The 24,923-nt window shown below is 39.2% G+C and overlaps 1 protein-coding gene across 1 annotated transcript in view; it reads left to right on the plus strand.

Moving 5' to 3' along the window:
• Positions 1 to 23,241, plus strand: part of LOC146308299 (tyrosine-protein kinase JAK2-like) — a 42,276-nt gene extending 19,035 nt beyond the window's left edge. Inside the window, exons 3-24 of the mRNA XM_084746273.1 lie at positions 997 to 1,120; positions 1,213 to 1,333; positions 2,770 to 2,915; positions 4,018 to 4,312; positions 4,527 to 4,646; positions 5,298 to 5,455; positions 5,560 to 5,671; positions 5,891 to 6,077; positions 8,087 to 8,208; positions 10,534 to 10,668; positions 10,783 to 10,870; positions 13,004 to 13,131; positions 13,236 to 13,374; positions 13,859 to 14,010; positions 14,171 to 14,321; positions 14,513 to 14,646; positions 15,992 to 16,181; positions 17,323 to 17,447; positions 18,453 to 18,625; positions 18,951 to 19,068; positions 19,378 to 19,491; positions 20,531 to 23,241. Of these exons, the coding sequence (XP_084602399.1) occupies positions 997 to 1,120; positions 1,213 to 1,333; positions 2,770 to 2,915; positions 4,018 to 4,312; positions 4,527 to 4,646; positions 5,298 to 5,455; positions 5,560 to 5,671; positions 5,891 to 6,077; positions 8,087 to 8,208; positions 10,534 to 10,668; positions 10,783 to 10,870; positions 13,004 to 13,131; positions 13,236 to 13,374; positions 13,859 to 14,010; positions 14,171 to 14,321; positions 14,513 to 14,646; positions 15,992 to 16,181; positions 17,323 to 17,447; positions 18,453 to 18,625; positions 18,951 to 19,068; positions 19,378 to 19,491; positions 20,531 to 20,638 (3,140 nt within the window). The 3' untranslated portion in view covers positions 20,639 to 23,241. The remainder of the gene's footprint in view (positions 1 to 996; positions 1,121 to 1,212; positions 1,334 to 2,769; positions 2,916 to 4,017; positions 4,313 to 4,526; positions 4,647 to 5,297; positions 5,456 to 5,559; positions 5,672 to 5,890; positions 6,078 to 8,086; positions 8,209 to 10,533; positions 10,669 to 10,782; positions 10,871 to 13,003; positions 13,132 to 13,235; positions 13,375 to 13,858; positions 14,011 to 14,170; positions 14,322 to 14,512; positions 14,647 to 15,991; positions 16,182 to 17,322; positions 17,448 to 18,452; positions 18,626 to 18,950; positions 19,069 to 19,377; positions 19,492 to 20,530) is intronic.
• Positions 23,242 to 24,923: the final 1,682 nt, after the last annotated feature.

Raw genomic sequence — 24,923 nt, forward strand, 5'->3', positions numbered from 1 at the left:
AAGTTACAGTCGATTTTGTGGTGAAGTCTTCATCTTGCATTTGTTTATGAGTGATTCCTGAATGCTCCAATATGGGGACTGTGCAGACACATAGATGGTAGTGAAGCCAACAAAACAGGGATTTATTCATCTCGTACGGTGCCTAACTTTAGTGGATCCTAACATATGTCGTATGGAATTTATCCGCAAAGACTCTAGTTTAAGATGAAACAAAACCTCTCTATGGATGTCCGTTTTTGAGCCATGACAAAGGCCAAAATGTGACCTGCAGCAGATTAAGTAAACCTTGTTTTTACCCTAGCACTTGTTAATGACTTGGGGCCACTACCAGCTGGTTAAGAGGAATGACGAGTCAGCAGTCCATATAAAACAGGGCAGTCAATAAAATAGGTTTTTTCAAGGTTTCTCAACAATTGTGTGTCCACAAAAAATAAGCTGATTTGTCCAGTATTACACAACATTAGCTGTGGACGTGCACACACAACCGATCGCATCTCTTCAGGCTTATGCTTGGTGTAGATAAATAAATATTCTTGAAGTAGGCTATTATCGTCAGATGAGGTGGTAAAAATCATCCATACTAAGTTCTTTCATTATAAAAAAGTCTACTACTAGAAAAGCTGGTTGGCTGTCACAGTGTGTCATTGTCACTGCACAGTTGCTTGTAGTCTACAGTACTGCTACTGTGTGTGTGAAAACATACAGCATATGCATGACTTTGTGTTTGTCTAAATATTTGCCAGTTGTACTCTTACACTGGTTAGAAATCTGTGCTCTTTAAAAGTATTATAGTAGTATTATAGTATAGTAGTATTATTTCAGCTTGGGTGTCAAAAATGTGTCATTTGGTTTGAATTATGGATATGGTAACGCTTTCCACCGTATGTGGAGTACAAGGTGATCAGACCAAATGCAAAACATTGGTTGACTTGCTCCCTGATCTCTGCAACAGTTACTGTAGAAGTAACTTTGTGACATTGTTCTCTTTCTCTCCAGGGATTGCTCCAGTGTATTGCAGCTTGTTTGGCCTGATAAGGGAAAGTGACCGGATATGGTTGCCTCCCAATCACATCTTTAAACTGCACCCACCAGCCAGTGAGAGCCTACACTTCAGAATCAGGTTTCCTTAATGTGTTTTGAACTTTTCATGTGTTATTTTATGCTTGGATTCCTTTTCTTATTGGATTTTCTCTTGTCTCCTTTTCTGTCCAGATACTATTTTCCTGGCTGGCATAACAACGAAAATTCATTTTATGCTCATCGCTATGGGCTGTCCAAGGGGATGGAGACCCCTGTGATGGATGATCTTGTCATGGCATACCAGTTTTTTCAGGTTAGTCTTTACAACTTATGGTACACTTCATATCAACATTAAAGGGATACTTGGGATTATTTATAATGTGGAGTTGTATGAAGTAGTTACCGATTGTCAGTGTACTACCTACAGTAGATGCCAGTCAGCATGCCCCCAGTTTGGAGAAGCCAAGAGGAGTACCTGCACTGAAGTTAAGCAATGCATTGCCGTGCACAGGGTCAGCAACAAAAGGTATTTTAGCCACTTAAAAGTGGTCCACCTAAAAAAAAATCAGTATTAGTTTAAGTGTGCCCTATATGTAGAATAATTTGCCCACTAAGTTTTGCCATTATATACAGTATAATGACAGTTTCCCATCAGAAGAGGCTACCTGACAGCACGGTAAAACGGGGAAAATATTCTAAATATGGCATAGATTCAAACTGATATTGATTTTATTGAGGAATTTCTTTGTAGTGCCTTTTGTTGTTGACCCTGTCCACAGTCTGTGCTGATGCTCCTCTCTGCTTCTCTGAACTGGGGACATGCTGACTGGCATCTACTGTAGGTAACTGACTGACTATCAAAAAGTGAATCATACAGGATGCTTGAGTGTGCGCCCCATGTATGGAGGCTGTGAGTCCTCTGCAGCGGCTGCCCATGGCTCTTTGCTGCTTGTCTTTCACCCACTCTCTTTATTCTCTTCTTTGTATTTTTGTTTTTAAAAATCAGAGCACATTCTTAGTTTGGATCATTTTTAGGTTTTTCTTCAAACTGGATACAAACCAACGGGCAGTGCTTTCAAGACTAATGTTCTCTCTATCACTTCCATTTCCCTAATTCCCTTTCCAGCTTTGCTTTTTTAAATATAGTGTCAAGCAGATATTTTGGATTGGGGGGTGCTTGTTTCCCTCTCTTTTTGACTGACTGCCAGGTTGTCTGTCAGTCATGTCAGCCATTCTTTTGTGTAAGTTGAGAAACCAGGATGTAGGGTAGTAAGAGTGTTTTTAGAAGTGCAAATGGGGAACAAGGGTATGTCAGGGTTCTTTTTAGTTTCCGTGTGTCTGTTCTTGCGTGTGTGTGTGCACTTTTTTTTCTTTCCCACATGCTTGTGTAAGCTTGACACATTCAGCTCTGATCAGCTTTGTCTTTATCTATGTGTCAACACATTAACCTTCTGAAGGTCTGGTAGATATCATCACCTGCTCTAGAGCTTGACTTGTACAGTCATAACAACAGTGATGAGTTGAAGGAGTTTCCTCTTTAAAATACATTTTTTTATGTAAAGCACATTTTCGTGCGCCACAAAGAGCATATTATCCGTCTGATTTCAGTTAATTTGGTTTTTATATCCATAGTTGTAAGTTTTGTTGACTTTAATTAATGTTTAGCCATGTTCAGACCTTCAGACGTTTCTTTAAAGGATATCATCCCTGCCCTTTGACATTTTTGTTCCTTTTTTCCCCCTCCTTCAGTGGCGAAGTGACTTTCTGAATGGCTGGGTTCAGATTCCAGTGAGCCATGAGGCCCAGGAGGAGTGTTTGGGCCTGGCAGTGCTAGATATGATGAGGCTCGCCAAAGAGAGTGGTCAGTCACCTGTGAACATCTGCAATGATAACAGGTAGGATGTACTCATTCACACAAGGTGACGAGACAAAGAAAGTAAAGCATTTAATTCAAACAACCACGTTCCAGTGAACAAGTTCCAGACTAGAGCTGCATGATATGGTAAAAATCCCATCATTGTGTGATTAGTTTGACAGATCTTTTGATTCAGACATGTTTCATGATTAGTGAGATTGATCATTTTCCATCACAGTTTTCATTTTGATGATGGGGTCTGTGCCAAGCAAACATGTTTTCTTACACCTGAAGAACAGGATTTGTAGGCCAGGACATCGCTGCAGCACTACAGTACTTCATTATAATACTGTTTTTCACACAATTTTTACCTTTATCAAAAAATTGTACCTTTTGTAATTTAGATATTGTACTTGGGCATACTGTGATTACATTAATTGTCGCATTAATTTGTGCCGCCTTATTCCAGATGATTTTAATCTCATGCACATGCTGCACACTTTCTCACCTGAATCATGTGAAATACCTCACGGCTGTGTTAGTCTGCATGTGGTGCAGCTAATGAATAACAATTTCAGAGCAGTGTGACAGACTCCTCAGGACACAGCATCAAGATAGTTTGACTGTGTGTGTCCATGCAGCTGAATGAATTATCTCAGTGTGAGATAATGTTTCAGTTGAAAAAGTTTTTGTTTTGTTAATTTATGTATTTTATATTAAAGGGACTGAGAAAAAAACTACATTGCTCGTGGTGACATAGACTCATAGAACAGATATGGTGCACATTTAAATACAGGATCCAGGAAGCTGTACCAAAAAGTTATTGTTGACAAGGGCAGGTTGAATGATCAACAGTTTAATGGATTGGTGAAGGATCTTTTGTATGTAAAGAAGTATTTAAAACATATTACTGATCTGAATAATATCAGACAAATCATAAGTCAGAATCCTGATTGCACCATGTACACTGGCGTAAAGCCAATATAGCATCTTCTCTTTAACCCTGTTTCCTCTTTCACATGCCTCTCCCTTCTGTCTTTGTCTCCCCTGATATTTGTTATTGATTAATCTTTCTTTTTGTTATTCTCAACAACTCCATCTTCACCTCCAACCACCCGCCACCCACCCCCCACCCCTTTCAGCTACAAGTCCTTCCTGCCGAGGAGCATGCGAAGCCGCATCCAGGAATATAACATCCTGACTCGGAAGAGGATCCGCTATCGCTTCAAGAAATTCATCCAGCAGTTCAGTGAATGCAAGGCCACGGTGGGCAACCTCAAGCTCAAATACCTGATGAGTCTGGAGACGCTGCTGCCCTCCCTCTACTCTGAGCGCTTCCAAGTCACCGACCTCTCTGCACGTGAAGTTACCATTGTCGTCATGGGCAACAAAGGCATCCAGTGGTCAATAGGGAAAGAGGAGGAGGGAGCAGAGGAGGTGAGCACCAGGAGATGGGTTCATGTTGCCATGGTAATGCATTTGTACACTAGTCTGCCACAGTTGTGCTGCTGTCATGGCTGTCTTTGTACCAATAGATGGAGCTCCAGGAGTTACTTAAAATTGCCAGTAACGACAGGAGTGCCTGTGTCTGCATGCTTCTGCATCTAATACAAATGTAAACCACTGTTATGTACTCCTTTGGTGTCTCCAGGAGCTCCAGACATACTGTGATTTCCCAGAAGTGATTGACATCAGCATCAAACAGGCCAATAAGGAAGGCTCTGTGGAGAGTCGCATAGTTGCCCTCACCAGACAAGACAACCAGATCCTGGTATAGTACACAGTTTTGTTTGCTCTATTCCAGTCTAATCTAATCCACTGCAGACTGTAAACCAAATTGCCCTTTTGGGACAACCTCTGCTCTGCTGTAACCTTCTCTGCTGATGGCCGGAATGTGTTAAAATGACCACATACTTGTTGTCAGAGCCAAGTATTCAAATGGCTTGTTACCGCAGCTGGATTCAAGAAACAGCAATATCTGCTTTTCATCAGTTCACAAGACAGTTTTGACAATTATGTATTATGTTACTGTGTTATGGTATGTTATATATAACTTACAGTAGATGGCGGTCAGCATGCCCCCAGTTTTAAGCAGAGACTTTTTTTTAGATAGCTAAAATACATTTTGCTGCTGAATCTGTCAGCAGTACATTGCTTAGCTTCTGTGCTGGTACTCCTCTCTTCTTCTCCAAACTGGGGGTATGTCGATTGGCATCTGCTATAGATAATACACCAACTATGGATAAGTATCATATACAAGCCAATCTGAACTGTACCTTTAAGGCTAAAGTGACCTATTTGTTGCAATACAGTGCATAAATATATGGATTGAGTGTTTATTATTTTCATTGATGTAAAGTTTAAAAAAAGGTACTGATTTTTTTTCCTTCTTTATTCTCTTTATCCCTGTCTGACCTCAAAGGAACTGGAGTTTCATTTGCTCTCAGAGGCTCTGTCTTTCGTCTCATTAGTTGACGGCTATTACAGACTGGTCGCAGATGCCCATCATTACTTATGTAAAGAGGTGGCTCCGCCAAGACTTCTGGAGTGCATTCAGAGCTACTGCCATGGCCCTGTGTCGTGAGTATCACACATATGCATACATACACTTGTGCACCCACAAACACAGAAGAATTCTCACACATTCACACACAGACAAAGACACAATCTGTCTCTTTGATCAGGATGGATTTTACAATTGGTAAGCTGCGTCGCTCTGGTAACCACCAAGGCCTGTACATCCTCCGATGCAGCCCCAGGAACTACGACAAATACTTCATGTCATTTGTGGTGGGGGTAAGCTGTTAATGTTAGATTGTCATCAATGTGAAGTGCTGTATTTCTCATATGTGACTTTAGAAATAGACAACAGTCTTTGCTATTACATAGACATTCCTAACTGGCCTGACATTGAAGTGAATGATTCTCTTCTTGTTCTGATGTGACTCAATAAGGGAGTGTCCTTTGGTATTTTTAGCACAACTGAACTGTGACTTTTTGTCTTTTGATTGTCAGTATGAGACTATGGTGGACTACAAGCACTGTCAGATCATCAAGACGGAGGCTGGGCAGTACATTCTGAGTGGTGCTAAGAAAAGCTTTGGCTCACTTAGGGAACTTCTGCACTGCTACCAAAAGGAGGCACTCCGCACTGATGGGTACACATTTCAGCTGACCAGGTGCTGCCCCCCCTCCTCAAAAGGTCAGTGTTCACATACACACATACTCTGATAAGAACATGTATACTCACACACATAGTAACACAGGTAAAAGAATACATTTACAGTAAAATGCAGACATTTAAATATACCTTAAAAGATTCTCCAGTGCAGTTGAGACATTTTTAGACTTTTTTGACCTATTACCCATTACTTTTTTCCTACTCCTTTTTAAAAAATAAAATAGTAAGGAACAGTTTTCCATAAGGCTGCTTAAATAGGAAACAGCATCATCTTCTTGATATGTGAATGACCTCAAGTTTTAATTTTGATCATTTGTAAAAAAAGTGAGTTTTGTTAAAACCTTCAGTCAATGACTTACAGAATTGATGACTGAAGTGTACATTGTGTATATTACACAGAGTGCAGGTAGTATGCAAGCTTCAGACCCAAAAATCTTTAACATTTTGAAAGCAATGATTAATCAATTTGAGATAGCGATTAAAGGCGTGAGAATGCTCCCAGTTCAACATTCTGTGACAAGACATCCAATTACCCCTTGTTTAGAGCCCCACAGAATTCCTCAAAGGGGTCTTTGACACTCTTATCTTATCATTCAACATTCTGTACCCATTAATTCAGTTTCTTTCCCAAATCTCTCAAATTCCTGCTGCAGCTAATTAACAGGGGTAACTAAACTTGAACTGATGCAGAGGGTTCATTTTTGAATTCCTGTTGCATTTAAGCCAATGAAGAATACACGCTCTTCATTCTTTAAAATAACCATTGACCTTCAGCTTATTTATTGACAAGCTGGATTTAGTTACAGTATAGACAAGAGGTGTGGACTCAATTGGCATGACTTGGACTTGAGTTAGATTCAACTTGATAAAATCAAAAACTACATGCAACTCGGCTTGGATTTTAACACCAGTGACTCGTGACTTCACTTGGACTTGAGTCTTTTAACTTGAAATACAGTTAAAGTATGTTTTGCAGAAAATGAGCCACAAATCAATTCATTTTCGTAATCAACTAATGTTAACACTATTCAGTCCTGGTAAATTGAAACTTAAGACCCAGGTTCACTTTGTTTGAAGCAATCTGATAGCACTCAGTCAAGTTGCAGGAGGTAACCATGTTAGCATACACATTTGTTTGCATACAAAGGCTACCTGGTGGTCAACAAACATGAACTGTGGTATGCAAAACGTGCAGGATGAAAATTACAGTCATGCAACAACTTCCAACTATGATTGATATTTAAAGTTGTACAAAAAACAATAAGTTGAGGCTATGTTGTTAAAATGGCTTTACATTTGGTAAAGAGTGATGACATGTTTAGGACTTGGGACTTGACTCAGGGTTTGTCTGTCCTGACTTGGTTCTTGAGACTTACAAAACAATAACGTGGTCCCATAATAATAAACTTGATTTATATAGCACTTTTCAAAACAAAGTTATAGAATGCTTTTCAAGACAGAAACAAGGTAGACAGTGATGCAGCACATGGGAGCTTTTGATCTTGAATGCTGAACTTTAAGTTTCTTAAGCACAGTTTCAGAGTTCAGTCTTTCCCATTAATTTCCCATATGTTTTCATCCCAAAAACAAAACAGCGATGCTTAATAGAACTGTATAGGTTTTTAAGTTAGGTGTTGCACTACACTGTATTGTATGTGTGTACTGTAGTGAAGCAGAATCAGTATTCAGTATACTTTAAATGGACAGAAAGTCAGATTTGTTCTGCCTCATAGCACAACATAACCATTATATATCTGTGGGCACTGGAAAGAGTTGCTAATGACTACTAATAATTCAGTAATTAATTCACCAGGTTTCCAACTGGTCAAGCTCTTGTCTCTGAGCAAAAGTGCCTGTCTTTAAGGGCCAGAAAAACAAACCACATAGGTCTTTATTCATGCTGATATTCATGATTAAGTAATTTCATGTCTGGTCACCATTTCATTTCCATTTAACAGGGTCACACATTGAAAAGCAAGAACCTATCATTTGATGGATCCTAATTGTTGCCCATCTCTGCCTTTCTTCAGATAAATCCAACCTGCTGGTGTGTAGAAATCAAGGGGCAGAGGTTCCACTGTCTCCCTCTCTCCACATGCACAGCATCAGCCAAATGGTCTTTCACAAGATCCGAAAAGAAGACCTTGTCATCGTAAGATAATCCTTTGCTTTACCTCTCATCTAAAAAAGGTGTACAGAGATTCAGAACTTTGCCATTTCTTCAGTCTTAGAAGCTTAAAACAAATCAAATAGGCCCATGTATGTGTTTTCTTGCCCTGAATATGCCATAGATCTACAAGGGTGATCTGTGCTTAAGTGTGTCTTTGTAATTTGTGAAATAACCATGAGTGTAAAGCTCCAACAGACTGATGACTCCCGTGGGGTCAGTCAGGTCACTCCCTGTTGACATTAAGACTTCCTCAATTGATCCACCGACTGTAGTGCAGCGTCATCAGCAGTCCCTGTGGCCGTGTATGTGTTATGTTTGACAGTGTATCAGGCACGCTCTCACCTTAGTAACTAGTCCGTTTCCGTCACACCATATTTTCTGTTACTTGAGCTCTTAGAAGTTTTGTACTCAGGTCTGTCACAGGAAAACCACAGAAGCCGTTCCACTAATCAGAGAGCTCAGGGGGTTTTCTCTATTGCCAAATTGTCTTCTCACTTAGCTCTCAGTACATTGAAGTGTTTTTTTCATCTTCCTGTTTTGAGCTGGTGTTTAGCTTTGTTGTGTATTCATTTCAGACCTTAAATCTATTTTGTTGAATCTTGAGCAGTAAAACCCTTGTGGTCAGATAGGCTCTAGCTAGTTTGCTTTCTAGGCTGCAAGATTTGATGGATCATTTAGTTACTAATCTTTGGATTTTGGCATTAAGTCAATTCTTTCTAGTGTTTCTTAATCTCTAGACTTCAGCTTCAACTTTTTGGCTCGTCTTGCAAATGGCAGATAAAGTGAGAAAATTCACCAGCTTAAATTATTTTTTACTGGCCATAAAACTTCATCATTCATTATTTCACTAAAAATAATTTCTTTATGTTTTTAGCATGCAGACTCACTTTTAGCATCACTTTAAAGGACGTAAAGGAGTAGGATTTAGTGGCGCGTGGCAGTGAGCTTGCAGATTATAAAAACTTTGTCTCACTCTCTTTACAAGTGTAAAGGAGAACCTATGATGGCCATAAAACTCATGCAAAATGCGAAAGGTCATATCTAGAGCCAATTTGGTTTGTCCATTTTGGGTTGCTGTAGAAACATGGCAGTGCAACAAGGCAGCGTCTGTGGAAGAGGAGTCATGCACCCTTTAGACATAAATGTCTCTTTCTAAGGTGATTAAACCACAATTCATATTTACAGGTGATTATACACTAATAAAAACATACTCATATTACATTTCTGCCATATTCTGCCAATAAAACTCTGTGTTACATACTGGACCTTTTAAAGGACAGTTATGAATAGATAACATTGGCTTTTTTAATAAAAAATACTCAAACTTGTACTGTTCCTACACCTTATTATCAGACATGTCATTCCTCCTTTGTAACTACTCCAACACACACAAATTCTGCTAGTTCCCTTCATCCCAGCATTATTTAAAAGATGCAGCAGAAGATCACACAGGACAACCACTGAAGGGAGTGTGGCCTTGTGGCTAAGTAGTGTGTGACACAGTAGGTAAGGACCAGTGTGACCGGAAATGAGCAGGAACAGCAATACAGAGCTGGAAGTTAGAGCAAATCACCCATTAGCAGTTGCTGTCAGACTTTCAATGTCTGTGCTAGAAATGCTGAAAATCCACTGGAGCTTTGACAAGCACCAGAAGCAGATTCATGGCCTTTTAAGGGACTCTCTCATGTGTGTGCCTGTTGGGTAATGTCAGTACATATCCATGGGCCTGCTACTTCAAATGTAACTCCAAAGGCTCAGTGGCTCCTTCTATTGAGTTTTGACATGACAACAATGAGAAAGTCAGACATGAGTAAGAGATATATGTGTGTGAGATGTAGAGCAATTGAATCTTTAATCTTTTTTTTTTTTTTTTGATGCTGCACTTTTTTTCATTTCATTTATTCATTAATTGACTGTAACCTTCTTATTTTTGAGGGCTAGAGTTGATCCCAGATGACACTGGAGGTGACGTGGGGTGCAGACTGGGCAAGTTGCCAGTTCATCACAGGGCAATATAATAAATAATATGTTTAAAAAATAAAAAGGGGGGTCGACTGTTTAGCTCAGTTTGTACAGCATCCGCCCCATGTATGGAGGCTGTCAGTCCTTGACTCCAGCCTGCGGCCCTTTGCTGCATGTCATCCCCTCTCTCTTCACCCCCCTTTCCTGTCTACTCTTCAGCTATCCTATCCAGTAAAGGCAAGAAAAGCCCAAAAACATAACTTAAAAAAAATAATAGTGTTGTCAAAATGCACTCCACCCTCTCTCCAAAGTAGGTTTTCAACATAATAAAACCTATTGTTTTAGAATGAGAGTTTGGGCCAAGGAACATTCACCAAGATTTTCTGCGGTGTGAGGAAGGAACTGGGAGACTACGGAGAGATACACCAGATGGATGTCGTGATCAAAATCCTGGACAAGACTCACCGCAACTTTTCAGAGGTTGGCTTGTTGACTGAGTGCTGATAAAGTATTAACGAAGCATTTTTTGTTTTGTTTGTTGAGTTGAGAGGAGACAAGTTAACAGGATCTCTTCTCCCATTCCCTCCCTTATAGTCATTCTTTGAAGCAGCCAGTATGATGAGCCAGCTCTCCTACAAGCACTTACTCCTCAACTATGGCGTGTGTGTTTGTGGCGATGAGAGTAAGTGCACAACACATATACACACAGTCAAACACACACTAATGGGACAAAGATGATCTCAAAGGAAACAATTCTTGTAGTTATCCTTACCAGGGGCATATAAAGATGGTTTAAAATCTTACGTGTAGATGAGAGGGATATCGAAAACAAGACAAAACAGAATGTTGTAGAATATAAAGAAAGACAGGAAGGCCATTTGGCTATACCACACTACAGTTGTGGTGACAATCAGACAAAGAGAAAATGAGGTTTCTGACCCACTGACCCACTCTGTGTCATGCCCTGACCCTTCCACTTTGACTGGATTAAGCCCTTGGGATCAACTAAAGGGCCACTGAAGTCTTGATCTTTACTTTACCTGGAACTGCCCACACACCTCACAGCAGTGTGTCTGGAAACGTTTACCGTTCATATATCTGAGTGCAGGAAAAGAGCTGTCAGGAAAGAAAAAAACAAAGATTATAGTAAAAGTATATCCCATGTACATATTTTGATGATAGATGGCACAGACTGAACAACAATCAGGACAGTAGTCTCAAATGAAAAAAAATGGTAACGTGTGTTTCAGAATAAAGAAAACAAGGAGAACAAGTTGGATATGTTGAACATGAACTGAAATTCACTCATCATGTGGACGTTTACAGCTCTAAGTGTTTTTAGGAAGAGTGGTCAAGCTGTCGCTGCACGTAAACAGCATGTTGGCAGACGAGAACAATTATAGGTGTATGCTGACCCTTTCATGTCTTGAAGAATTGCATCTCCTTTACTTGCGGTACTGTCGAAAAAAGACCACCATCACATTTTCAGAAATTTGGCTTGGACTTGGTTCTGAGGTAATGGACCAGATTTTATGCCTAAAACCAAGATTTCTCATGTGGGACATTGAAAACTGAACTTAGCTGGATTGCAAAATATTAATGACGAAATACAGGGAAAGTGTTCAGCCATATGTCATCTACATCACTCTGTTTAGAACTACTGTCAAAGTATTATTAAAGAAAACTCAGAAAATCAGCAATAGTGAAATACAAGCTGATTAAAGCTGCAGTATTTAGAAAGCCTGAAAACGGTTGATTTATGAGTCTCATCTGAGTTAGGTTTTGTTTTCTATGTCCTGAGCCCCTCCCACTAGACGAGCATGACGCGCTTCATGAGCACAGACCGACAGACATCAGCTGAGTGTCATAAAACAGACACCTGACAGTAAAAAAACACTGACTGAGTTAGACAGGGACAGAGTAGTTAAACTACATTTAAAAACATAAAGATTCAGTATGAAGATACAGGCAGTGCGATGTGACAGCAGCCCGCTTGGAGGAGAGTCGGGCTCGGCTTGCTGCAATATAAGCGGTCATGAACATGCAAGTCTGCAGCAACATGGTTTGACTCGTGTGGCCAAAAGTGTCATTTATGTCATGTGTGTCATTTACTCAACCTGTAAACAGCGCAGTCACTCCTCCATGGTGCTGCTGCACACAGGTTTACAAGCAAACATGAAGACAAATCCACTTTTTAATCCCAAACATTTAAAAAACAAACTCTGAGCTCTCGTCTAGCAGGTCTGCAGCTCCATGATTTCTTTGTTGTTGCTACAGAACTGTGAAGAGTGAAGATACATCCTCTTTTTAATTCCAAATTTTAAAACAAACATCCTGAGCTCCTCTCCTGCCAGTAAAGTAGTCCTCCTGGGTTGAACTCCTGGGTTGTGAGCCAGTTGCTCATTAGGCTCTTTTCTCTTTATTATAATGTTTTATAGTGACTTTTCCTGCAGTACTGTCCATCATTGATTCAGGGTCTCACTGAAGGAGCATGCACACGCAACTGCACTAGTAGGATGAGTCCCCCAGGACTGAAAAGACCTGTTTCTGGTTAAAGTCTACCATCATGGGCCAGATTCTCTAAATGCTGAAAACAGAACCATAGAGGAGGTGCAGAAGTCTAGTTCTCTCTCAGAACACCAGATTTACAATATGCTGAAAGGTTTTTATGAAATTATTTATAAATTATACCAAAATAATGTTGCCAACTGTAGCTTTAAATGGGAGTTTTAAAAGAAAGAATTTTGGATGATAAGGTTTTAGATGATTTTCTGTATGGATAGTAGTGACTAATAAATTGATCTCCCTCTCTCAGACATGATGGTGCAGGAATACGGTAAATTCGGTTCACTCGACACTTACCTGAAAAAGAATAAAAGCTGTGTTAACATCACCTGGAAGCTAGAAGTGGCCAAGCAGCTCGCCTGGGCTATGCTCTACCTGGTAAGACATGTCTCTAACAATTTTTTTAGCTTGTATAGGGCAGACACATATACACATATATACTGAGTTAATTTATGGTGTCCCTCTGCCTTATCTGCACACAGGAGGATAAGAACCTCATTCATGGAAATGTCTGTGCTAAGAATGTTCTTCTGATCAGAGAGGAGGATCGGACGACAGGCAGCCTGCCCTTTATCAAACTCAGTGACCCAGGAATCAGCATCGCTGTGCTGCCCAGAGAAGGTGAGACACATGGCTGCATGTCGCATCCTGATGTGAGAAGACTTGCACCTCACACCTGTGTTCACCACGTGTGAACAATGCTCACCAAAATAGTTTTGCTTTGGTGTGATCTCCCTATTTGTGTCTGTCTCTACCAGAATTATAGTCTCTACCAGAATTATAGTTTTAGTTTAGTTTCAGTTAGGTTTCAGTGTGTGCTTGCTCATTTTAATTTAGGCTTTATTGTTTTAAAATGTTTAGTTTTAGTTTAGTTTTTACTTTTTTTCTATTAATGTGGGAATATTTCAAGGGGCAATATTGAAGGTTTAAGAAAGTCTGTTTTTAATTTTTATTCCAGTTAAGTAAAGTGCATTTTTTTCACACCTAGATTTAGTTTCTGGCTAAGCTTTAGTCAACTATAATAACATTGGTCTCTACCTTGTTTTCCATATTTATGTATGTCCGTCTCTCTGTTTTTCTGTGTCTCCTCATGTTCGTCCGTCAGTCCTGGTGGAGCGTATCCCATGGGTGCCCCCTGAGTGCATTGAAAATCCCCAAAACCTGAGTTTAGCCACAGACAAGTGGGGTTTTGGAACCACCCTTTGGGAGATCTGCAGTGGCGGAGACAAACCACTCAGCACCCTGGACTGCTCCAAGGTCACAAAAATAAAAGGATGCATTGAGAGTTTTGATGATCTGTATTAAAGGAAAAGATCAACATTTTGTGAAATGTCGAATTAAGTATTAAAACTGATTTACCGCTGGTTACCTTGCACATTACCGTGCACATTCTGAATTTTGCTCTTTTCTTCTGCAGAAGAACTTGTTCTATGAGGACAGGCACCAGCTGCCAGCTCCTAAATGGACAGAGCTAGCCAATCTGATCAACAGCTGTATGGACTATGAGCCCTTACACCGACCTTCCTTCAGAGCAGTCATCAGAGATCTCAACAGCCTCTTCACACCAGGTACGGACAGAAAATGAACACACTGTGCAACCCTCTGTCAGAGTCTCCTGTAACTGGTCAAGATGACTTCTTCACCTTTGACACACAGATCTGTTGATTACATGGTGTTCCTATGGCCTACACAGACACTCATCATCTGGGGCTTTATCAAGATTTTGTATAAAATTACTTTGCACCTTGTTGTGTTGCAGACTATGAACTGCTGGTGGAGAGTGATATGGTGCCCAACAGGACAAGAGGCTTCGGCTTCCCATGGGCCTTTGAGAGTCAGGAGCCCGCCCAGTTTGAGGAGAGGCACCTCATCTTTCTCAAGCAGCTGGGCAAAGTGAGATACACACACACACACACACACACACACACACAATATTTTTTATAAGAAATTTCCTCTTGTAAGCTCTTCACATTATTTAGACCATGTCTTCAAACGTACATGTTTTTAATAACATGTTATCTTTCTTCTTGTTACTGTACCTCCCCACACTATTTTTAATACAAATATCTGTCTTAGCATGATAAAGAACTTCACTGGAAAAGCTGAATAAAACAGCAAAATCTGTTCCTCAAAGTTTCAAGCTCTCTTGGGGTGGATTTTGGTCTTCACTGTATGCGCTAAATCGTTGATGGAAATGCATCTTTCAAATAAATTATAATATACAGTAAACATTCAACCCACAGGACTAATCAAGAGTTTCTGATGTCATCACAGATGTTCTCAATACTTTCCGGACAGCGTGAAGCACAGCCAGAAGATAACAATTTCTCCACTTTTCGCTGTAGATGATGTGTATTGTTTTCTGTCATAACTAATTCATCTTCTTGTGATTAGGCATCTTACTAATTCAATCCTAGTTGAAGTGGGTTTGTATGTACATAATCAGTGTATTACCCACAGGAGATATCGGGTGGTATGCCCCCAGTTTGGAGAAGCAGAGAGGGGCACCATCATGGAAGCTCAGCAATGTGCTGCTGTGGACAGTGTCAGAATTAAAATGTATTTTATCATTTAAAAAAAAGACTCACCTAAAAAAAAATCATCATCCTTCTCTGACCACCTTTATATAGGCCAAAAATCTCTCTCCAAACCAACCAAACTCCTTAAGCAAAATCAACAATATTACCTTGCAAAACATGAGAGTTGCTCCCTAGATCTGTTAGTTTGTTTGTGTGACTTTGGTGTTTTAAACGGATAGTTTGGATTCACAAAGTTATACAATCATATAGACAAACTAATTGATCAAGGGAGAGGTAGATAAGAATGTTCTGTGGGGTAAAATGACTGATTTCACTTATGGATTTCTGATGGTTCGGAGAGAGCTATATTTGGCTTATATAGCAGTGGATTCTCATTGGAAAAGGTAGTCTGATGGCAAAGTAAAGCGGTGAAATTATTCCCAATACAAGGTACACTTACACTTTTGGGCCTTTTTGAAGTGCCTAAAATATGTCGGCATGCCAACCACCTTCTACAGAAGGAAATACACTGACTGTAGATAAGTATCTTATTCAATCCAAATTAAAACCAAATTGAATGATCCCTTTAATTGCAAGGCAACTAAACCTTTTTTTAAGTTTCCTTGGTCACCTAGTCTTTTGTGACATTAAAAAGATTGGAATCAAGGCTCTTGTTTCATGTTTCTTAAATCTGTTCTTCCTCTGACTCCACACTGCAGGGAAACTTTGGTAGCGTGGAGATGTGCAGGTACGACCCCCTGCAGGACAGCACAGGGGAGGTGGTGGCTGTGAAGAAACTGCAGCACAGCACAGCTGAGCACCTCAGGGACTTCGAGAGGGAAATCGAGATCCTCAAATCTCTCCAGCATGAAAACATTGTCAAGTACAAAGGAGTCTGCTATAGTGCAGGTATGACCACATTGTTTGATATCCATATGTGTAGTCTGACTCACTGGATGCATACTGTCGGTTTATGTCCTGCCATTGGTTGTTTGCTCCATGCAGCATCGCAGCGTCTTTATCTAGTCCCAGTCCCTGGGAAACAACAAAAAACCTCTGAGCTGTAACCTACAGTCTGAAAACAGCAAATTAGCATCTGTGAAGCTAATGGTACAAATGTAAACAAGTTAACAGCTGTTACCAGAGATGTAGTCATTTTAATGCCAGAGCTCACCTCAAGATGTGCAAATGTTCCACCAAAACAAGTTCCCCCTTGGCACTATTTTGCAACACCACCATTGCTGCATCCTGGGCTTAGTGCTGCTCAAGATGTTTGTGATTAGTTTAAAGAAATGCAAACAAGGCAGGGTGTATTTTTTCGCAGTGCGCTGTGAAGAGGTCTGGCTATGTGAGATTACTGTATGTGTAACATGAAATGGTCAGAAAATCACATTAAACGATGTGATTATGTGTTTTGTTGCCTGTCCACGCACAGTTTTAAATCTTTAGAATTTATCTTGACATCCTCACCAAGCCTAATGACATCTATGATAATATCTGATACAGTATTTTGATTCCAAACAGTAGATCACATGAAGTGCAAAAGCTAAAATATATGTTGTCCTATTTTATACGTACAAATGTCTCTTTGCTTTGTTTTCATATTCAGATAAAACAAATTATTTTCCTGATTAAATCTCAATTCACAAGTGAGATTTACTGTTGTAGAGGTTCAGTGTTTCTTCTCACTCCAGAGACAGAGCGAATATTCCTGACCAGCTTGTTCAGCCTGTAACTGCTCCTTGATTTGATATTACCACCCAGGCAGATTTTGTTATCCATAATAATGTCTTTACAGTTCCCACATTTGCTGCCTAGGGCGTCAATGACCATGCCCATGAAACAAATAAATCTAGATTTTCTCAGAAATGCCACTCAGAGTGAGGCCTCCACTCCACTGCTCAGTGTTCACACGTAATATTTTCTCTCTTAAAGGAGAATATATTAACTGTACTAAATCATAAAATGACTATAATATGTCATCAGAGATTAAAGAAACATGCTAAGTTGAAATACTGGTGTATCGCACGTAACTTCTTTCTTTCTGCAGGACGAAGGAACCTACGGCTGATAATGGAATATCTCCCCTATGGCAGCTTGAGAGATTATCTCATCAAACATAAGGACCACTTTGATGCCAGGAAACTGCTGCACTATGCATCACAGATTTGCAAGGTAATGTAGTGCAGTAGGCAGTGCAGACTTAAAGGCTTGTCTAACCCTGCCTTGTCATACATATTGGTGTACTGAACATTTGAAATGCTTGTTCCAGGAACTACAGTCTAATGTAACTAACATGTTAAATTCAGCAGTTCAAGGCTCTAGCCCAGGAACTTTGTGTTTCTCATCCTTCCCATCTCTGATCCCATTGAAATAATTTAAAATAGGGAAAATATTTGACATATGTTAAAGGAAAACATATAGCTACTGAAATTAAATATAGAAGCAACGCTGCATTAAAACCAAATTGTATATAGGATACTACATGGGGTCAGGAACACTTTGGAAAATCGTTAAACAGTTTGTCAAAGTGCGGCTGTTTAGCTCAGTTGGTTGAGTGTCCGCCCCATGTGTGGAGGCTGTCGGTCCTCTGCAGTGTCTGCTGGTTCGACTCCTGCCTGCGGCCCTTTGCTGTGTGTCATCCCCTCTCTCTTCACCCCCCTTTCCTGTCTGCTCTTCAGCTGTCCTATCAAATAAAGGCAAGAAAAGCCCAAAAACATAACTTAAAAAAGAAAAAAAAAGCATAATTTGTCACTGCATCAACAAATGCAAGTTAGCATTCTACTATGCAAAGTGAAAGCCATATATATCACTAACATCCATTAAAAGAAACGGAAGGTATTTTTAGGCATCAAATTCATAATGAGTGTATATTTACAAAAAAACAAGTTAATCATCTTGAACACTAAACATATTGTCCTTGTACTGTATTCAATTGAATATAGGTTGAAAATGATTTGCAAGTCAGTGCATTCTGTTTTTATTTACGTTTTACGCTGCCTCATGACTCTTTTGGAATTGGGGTTTTAAATAGGTATGGTGTGTATATGTGTGAAATTTTCTTCAGACTTTTCTTTGTTTTGTTTGCTTGAATGTGTGCGTTCATTTTTACTCATTGTTTGTGTATATAGGTGCATATATAAACAATCTCTCTCTCACTGTGATTTATTCATACTTCAGGGGATGGACTACCTTGCCATTAAGCGATACATCCACAGAGACCTGGCCACTCGAAACATTCTGGTGGAGAGTGAGATGAGGGTGAAAATCGGTGATTTTGGTCTGACCAAGGTGCTGCCGCAGGACAAAGACTACTACACTGTCAGAGAGCCTGGGGAAAGCCCCATCTTTTGGTGAGGGACACACACTGCATGCGTTTAATAGCACTTCAACAAGTATTTTCATATTTGTGTGGGTTGATTGTTGAATGTTGTTGACAAGCTTTTCTTCAGTTGAGGTAAGTATTGTAACCTTTTGTGACTTATCTTTAGACGCAGGTGTTAAAGTCATGTGATTCACACCGGAAGAAAAATATGATTTTGTTTTTGTACATCTTGGCCAAGTGTGTAATGTATGTCTTCATATCTGTCTGCTTGTAATGTTGGGAAAGTGTTGACTGTTTAAATACGTGCACATATGTTATATACTGTATACATAATGTATTGCGTTATTTTACAGGTATGCTCCGGAGTCGCTGACAGAAAGCAAGTTCTCTGTGGCATCAGATGTTTGGAGTTTCGGTGTGGTCCTCTACGAACTTTTCACGTACAGCGACAAGAACCTGAGCCCACCAGCGGTACTGCACTTCTTCACTGTTACTTTAGTTTTTTAGGTTGACAATTTGATTTTTTCTGTCATGTAACCATTTTCCCTATCCTACACTTAATTGCTTTAATTTAATCACTGAATTGCTGTTAATCGTCAGCTGTCTAACTTTAGCCATAAAATAATGGCCTGTATAATTAGTTTGTAGTGTTGTTAAAGTAATCAGTTGATTGAACTCTCAAAGACAGGAAACACTTATTTGGAGCAGTTTTAATTTTGGTAAGTACAGAGCCGTTTTGTCATGTCAAAGTCAAACAAAAACTACTTTTTGCTGTTCTAGGTGTTTATGGACAAGATGGGAAATGAAAAGCAAGGCCAGATGATTGTCTACCATCTCATAGACCTGCTGAAACAGGGATATAGGTTGCCTGCTCCTGATAATTGTCCAAAGGAGGTCAGTAACTCTGTACACACTAAAACCGGGTGGAGAAGGTTGAAGAAGTATCAAATACCAATACAGCAATTTAAAAATACTACATTGCAAGTCAATGTTCTGCATGAAAAGTCCTACCTAAGTAAAAGTATGTAAGTATTAGCAGCAAATTGTAGTTTAAGTATTAGAAGTATTGTCTCTGACTGATATATTATTACATATTACATCATTAACTTATTACTACTGATGCATCAATGTGTAAACAGCATGTTACTGCTTTAGCTCCTGAAGGTAGTGCCAGTTCATATATGTATACATATACTATATATACTATACATCTAGTATACAAAACTTTTTCTCTATACTTTGATTTTTGGTGAGCTATTGGATCATTTGAACATTTACTGAAATAAAACCTACATAAGAAGTATAGAGGGAAAAATTCCTTTTGGTGGAGCTTTTAAAAACTAAGTCTTTAGCAATGTACTCAATTTTAATAATAATAATTATTATTATTATTATTATTTAATATTATTATTATTATTATTATTATAATTACTACTTAATATTATTATACTTATGTAATACTTAAAAAGTCTGTTATATTATCCATTGTAGTGGATTAGAAAGTACAATAATTCCCTCAGAATTGTTGTATAAAACTTTAACTGCTTGTTCATGAAGTTAAATGAACCAAGATCTCATCTCAAGTGTACCAGCTCAGGTTCCCTGGAGTCTGCCAAGTTTAAAGTGATAACCTCACTAGTTTTCTGTGTTGGGCATGAAAAGGGAAGTTAACATCTTATCATGAGCAAACACTGATAAATAAAGGAAATATTATTCTTAGCCCTGAGCAGAAAAGGCCACCATGTCATAGTTTAAATGGCTTATCTAATAAAAAAATGAATAGAGAACCCTTTCATTGCAAACATTCCAAAACACTAAAAAAGAAAAAACATGACAGCTGGTTGACCATGATACAAGCTAAATTATTAAAGTAGGATTAAATAAAAAGTGCCTGTTGTATTTAATTTTTGTGTTAATGTTCTGTTTCCTTCAGATTGACAAGATCATGACAGAGTGTTGGAGCAGTGAACCGAGACTGCGACCTACTTTCAATACATTAATCCACAGGGTAGAGACTGTACGTGACTGCATGGACAGATGAGCAGCATTGATCCCCGAACCTTTGCCCTTTAGGTGTTGACTCCCACGAGTCAGCCCTCGCACATCTTAACAGAACAACGAATGTCTTTGTGACATCTGCATTTACTGCAGTCACCAGTCTAAAGTATACTTAATGGGTTTTTATGGTGCTCTGCGTGTTTGTCAGCCTAATTAACCTGGTGATGACGAGCAGCTGACCCACTTCTTTCTATGGCAAAGGAAGTATACAAAAGATCTGATTGGTTAGTACACTACATGTGGCTCAGACGCCAAAAACAAGATTATTTCTGATGCCTTTAAGATTGTTTCTTTATGGGATAAATTATTTTCTGAATGTTATTTGTACATGTGCTTTACAAATTTGACAATAGTCATGGACGACAGTAACGAGATTTTGAAGAATCCAGAATCCGAAATTGTTGCTAATTTAAGAAACGTTTGTTGAGCGTTGAAACAAATAGTTGAGATTATTTGAAGTGGGGTTGTATGAGGAACTTATTGGTAGTCAGCGTATTACCTACAGTAGATGGCGGTTGACACGCCCCCAGTTTGGAGAGACAGAGAGGAGTACCTGCAGGGAAGCTAAGCAATGCACTGCTGTGAACAGAGTCAACAACACTATTATGATTAAGCAGCACTTCCTGTGAATAAGCATAGGAGGGAGACATTTAACAGTCATGGGCCCTTGCTCACGCTTCCCTTATACACTGCTCATTCATTGGCTGGACTGGATTAGGGGGTTTGGGTTTGTGTAGCTGAACGTGTCATTAGGAGAACTTTATCATTATGTTTGAGTTCATTACCTACACCAAAAAGACTTTTAACTAACAAAACTTGAAGGTGGAACTGGAGTGGTGATGCAGTTACCCGGGTTGGACTCGCTGAGGAAATAGCAGCTACGGCTGGTAAGCTGACACTCCTGTGCCTCTGTTCGGTCCAGCCAACACTCACACACACTGCTCCCACACCTCCATTCTCATTAGCTAGCGATCGAAACACCCTCCTAAAAAATTGAGTGTGAGTTTAAGTTTACTTTGATGTCACACAGCCTTTTCTGTCAACAGACTGCTGTTTTATAAGTCAAATATCACTCTCTCGCTCAACCAGACTGCAAAAAACAGAAAAAATTTACATAGTAGAAAATGGGAGTTGCTGGACTACCATTGTCTTGATCAATCAGTTTGTTTGTGTTATTACATGACTTTGGTGAATCTGAACTGACCCTTTAAAAGCCCAAGGTCACACAGTAACATAAATAAACAGATTGTGACATCAGTAGACCAACAACTCCTGTGTTCTGTGAGGTAAAATAGTGTTTTTTCCTTATGGAGTTTGGTGGCTTTGGTGAGAACAATATTTGGCTTATAATGGCAGTTTCCTGCCCAAAACACTGTCTGACAACAAGATGCTGCAGTGAAAATATAAATATAGTGTACCCTTAAACAGTTCTTTTTTTCAAATGGACTTCTTTTAAGTGTCTAAAATACAATTGTTGCTGACCCCGTCCATAGCAGTATATTGCATAGCTTCCTACCCCAGTGCTGCTGCTGCTTCTCCAAACTGGGGGCGTGATGACTGTCATCTACTGTAGATAATACACTGACTATTAAAAAGTACATCATACAACTCCAGTTCAAATCATCTGAACTATTCATAAAAGCCAAAATGTAGTAAACAATCAGCATTTTCTTAAGGCTCAGTCCTTTGATGCGGTGCTTTTATTGTTGTAAAAATGAGCAGCAGCTTATTTTGTTTCACCAAATAGGCCATGGGATTTGTAACAGACTGTTATCCATCTGCACACCTGAACCTAACTGCACTGCTCACATGTAGCCGAACTTTTTCAGCAGGACTTGAACTGAGCATGGCTCCTCTTGTTGACATCAAGACAGACTTTTGTGAAGAAGGACACACCAGTGCTCTGCAGTCATGGTGGACTTGTATTTTTTACAGATATTCAGCAACATGTGGAGGATGATTCTGTGTGTCTCTGAGCTGATAAAGCAAGAGGAGAAGCACCTGGAGTCCTGTTTGGGGTGTTATTAGTTTGCTATGACTACACAATCTTTCCATACAATAGAGGTCAGACTTGAACACAAATCATCTGTTGTTTGTTTACATCATTTCATGCAGTGTGGGAACGATGAAATACATTAGAGACAGCAATAAATGCTCATTAATCTCTGTGAGAAATGGGTATCCAGTGTCATATCATGGGCTCACAGTATGAAAACAAGTTCTAAAAATTACGATACTGCCTTTTTAATTGCTAATCTGTATATATTTTATAAAGGCAGTGTGATGTTTTCATGCTCTAAGGCTGTGCTGTCTGCTCGTATCGTGATGATGGAGGAAAAGTAATTAAGGGAGATGCTTTTATTTTCCATGGTTTTATTTAAAACTTATTTGACTTAAGTTCCTGTCATTATTTTTCCATCCATTTAAAGATATATATGTATATGATGAACATATGTATGTGTTAGGATGTGCATTACATTGTCAGCCACAAATGCATCAGTGGTCACAAGAGGATTTAATTTTTTTTTTGTTTTGTTTAAAGTTTATGTACCATAGGTTACCAACTAAAGAAGGGATGATCTTTTATTACTTGTGCTTTAAGTTTTGATTGAATACATGAACGAACACACACACACACACACACACACACACACACACACACACACACACACACACGTCAAAGGATGTATGCCCTCTCATATAGCTAAGAATGAGTCACTGTAAAGAGAGAAGTTTTCTCAGTTTTGGACAGTGAAGACCTAGAGGTTAGACGAGTGAACTTGTGACTGGAAGGTCATCAGTTAAAATGTTCAGACTGTCAGGATTAAGGTTGGGGGGAAACAAAAGATGTGCTCTTGCAAGATTCTAGATAACTTTTACAAGATCTAGCAAAACTTTTTTTCATATAAGTCAGTATACCTCAGTCAGTTTTATCACCATGGATGGATGGAAACAACATCAGTTCAACAAAAAAGAAGAAACATGGAAGAGGAATAGTAACAGGTGTCGTTATTGTATGGTTTATTATATTTTTTGTCTTTTTTCATGCTTTTGGTTTATGTTTTGTAATTGAAATTTTACTTTTTAATATGCTTTGAAAATGACTGCAGCTTCCATTTCTGTCAGTTTGACCCTAACTCAGACTCAAGACTGAGCTTAATATTGTGTTTTTGTTGATGATAAGAAAGATTACAGAGTTGTCCATCACTGGTATAAGTGTTGTCTAACTGTTGCTGTTAAGGTATTAAAGAGCCATGTCCTTTTGATTATTAATACAAAAACAGTTTGAAAGTAAATGTTGAAGATATTATGTGACATCCTGTTTACAAAATCTACAAGCTGATGTTGCCTGAAAAAAGAGCTTCTAAATATCTGCCTCAATATGCTCAGTTGGCATTCAGAATGTATTTGAAATATTACTATATTTATTACTTTAGGTTTGTCAGCACCGCATTATTACAGAGCTCAAGGGTGTGGATGTTCCATTGTGGTTGTATCCGTGATGGCGTACTAACATGGAAGTACATGGACCTGAATGAAAAATTTTTGCAAGAGCTTGCGAAAGTAATTATTTTTTTTTTACTTTTAACCTTTATTCCCCCGTCCCCCTAAGGGCTCCATACCGGATAAATCTGGGTGGGGAAAGTGAAAAGCAGCACCTGCTCCTGCCTCATCACCACCACTGAGGTACCCTTGAGCAAAGCCCTTAACCCAGTGGAGCTGTGCAGTGACCAGCAGATCAGACTGGTTGTACTAGTCAGCTGTGTGTAACTGTGTGAGCAAATGTGATCAGGGCCTTCCCAAAAAAAAAAGAAAGAGCACTGCTCTCACTGAAAACTCCCCTGAATACATAAAGGTAAAACAAACAAAAACATAGTGTGTCTGTTCGCTCCCACACCCTAACTTCTGGGCAGTATTTGTACTGATGACCTGGCCCGTCTGAATATTTTGTTCATGTATCAAGTCTGTTGTGAATGAGAGATTATCTGTTTTCTTCTTTATAATGCCTGTGATGGGAAATATTGCTGCCTAATATTTTGTTTTTTTAAGTTTTGCATTCATGTTTTCTGTTTTTCAGACACAGAACTATTATTGTGATACATATGCATTTCCATGTAAGACCAAATATGAGTATTTTTTGAAATATGTATTGTTCATTTTTTATCCAAAGATATACTGAAGAAATAGAGGATGTTTAACCAGATTAAACTGGTGCACCGTCTCCCTGTTTGTTTCCTGTTTCTTTTCTATCTGCAGTAGAATTTACC

The sequence above is a fragment of the Lutjanus erythropterus genome, chromosome 20, assembly GCF_056507025.1.
Source record: "Lutjanus erythropterus isolate fLutEry1 chromosome 20, fLutEry1.hap2, whole genome shotgun sequence".
Taxonomy (NCBI): domain Eukaryota; kingdom Metazoa; phylum Chordata; class Actinopteri; order Lutjaniformes; family Lutjanidae; genus Lutjanus; species Lutjanus erythropterus.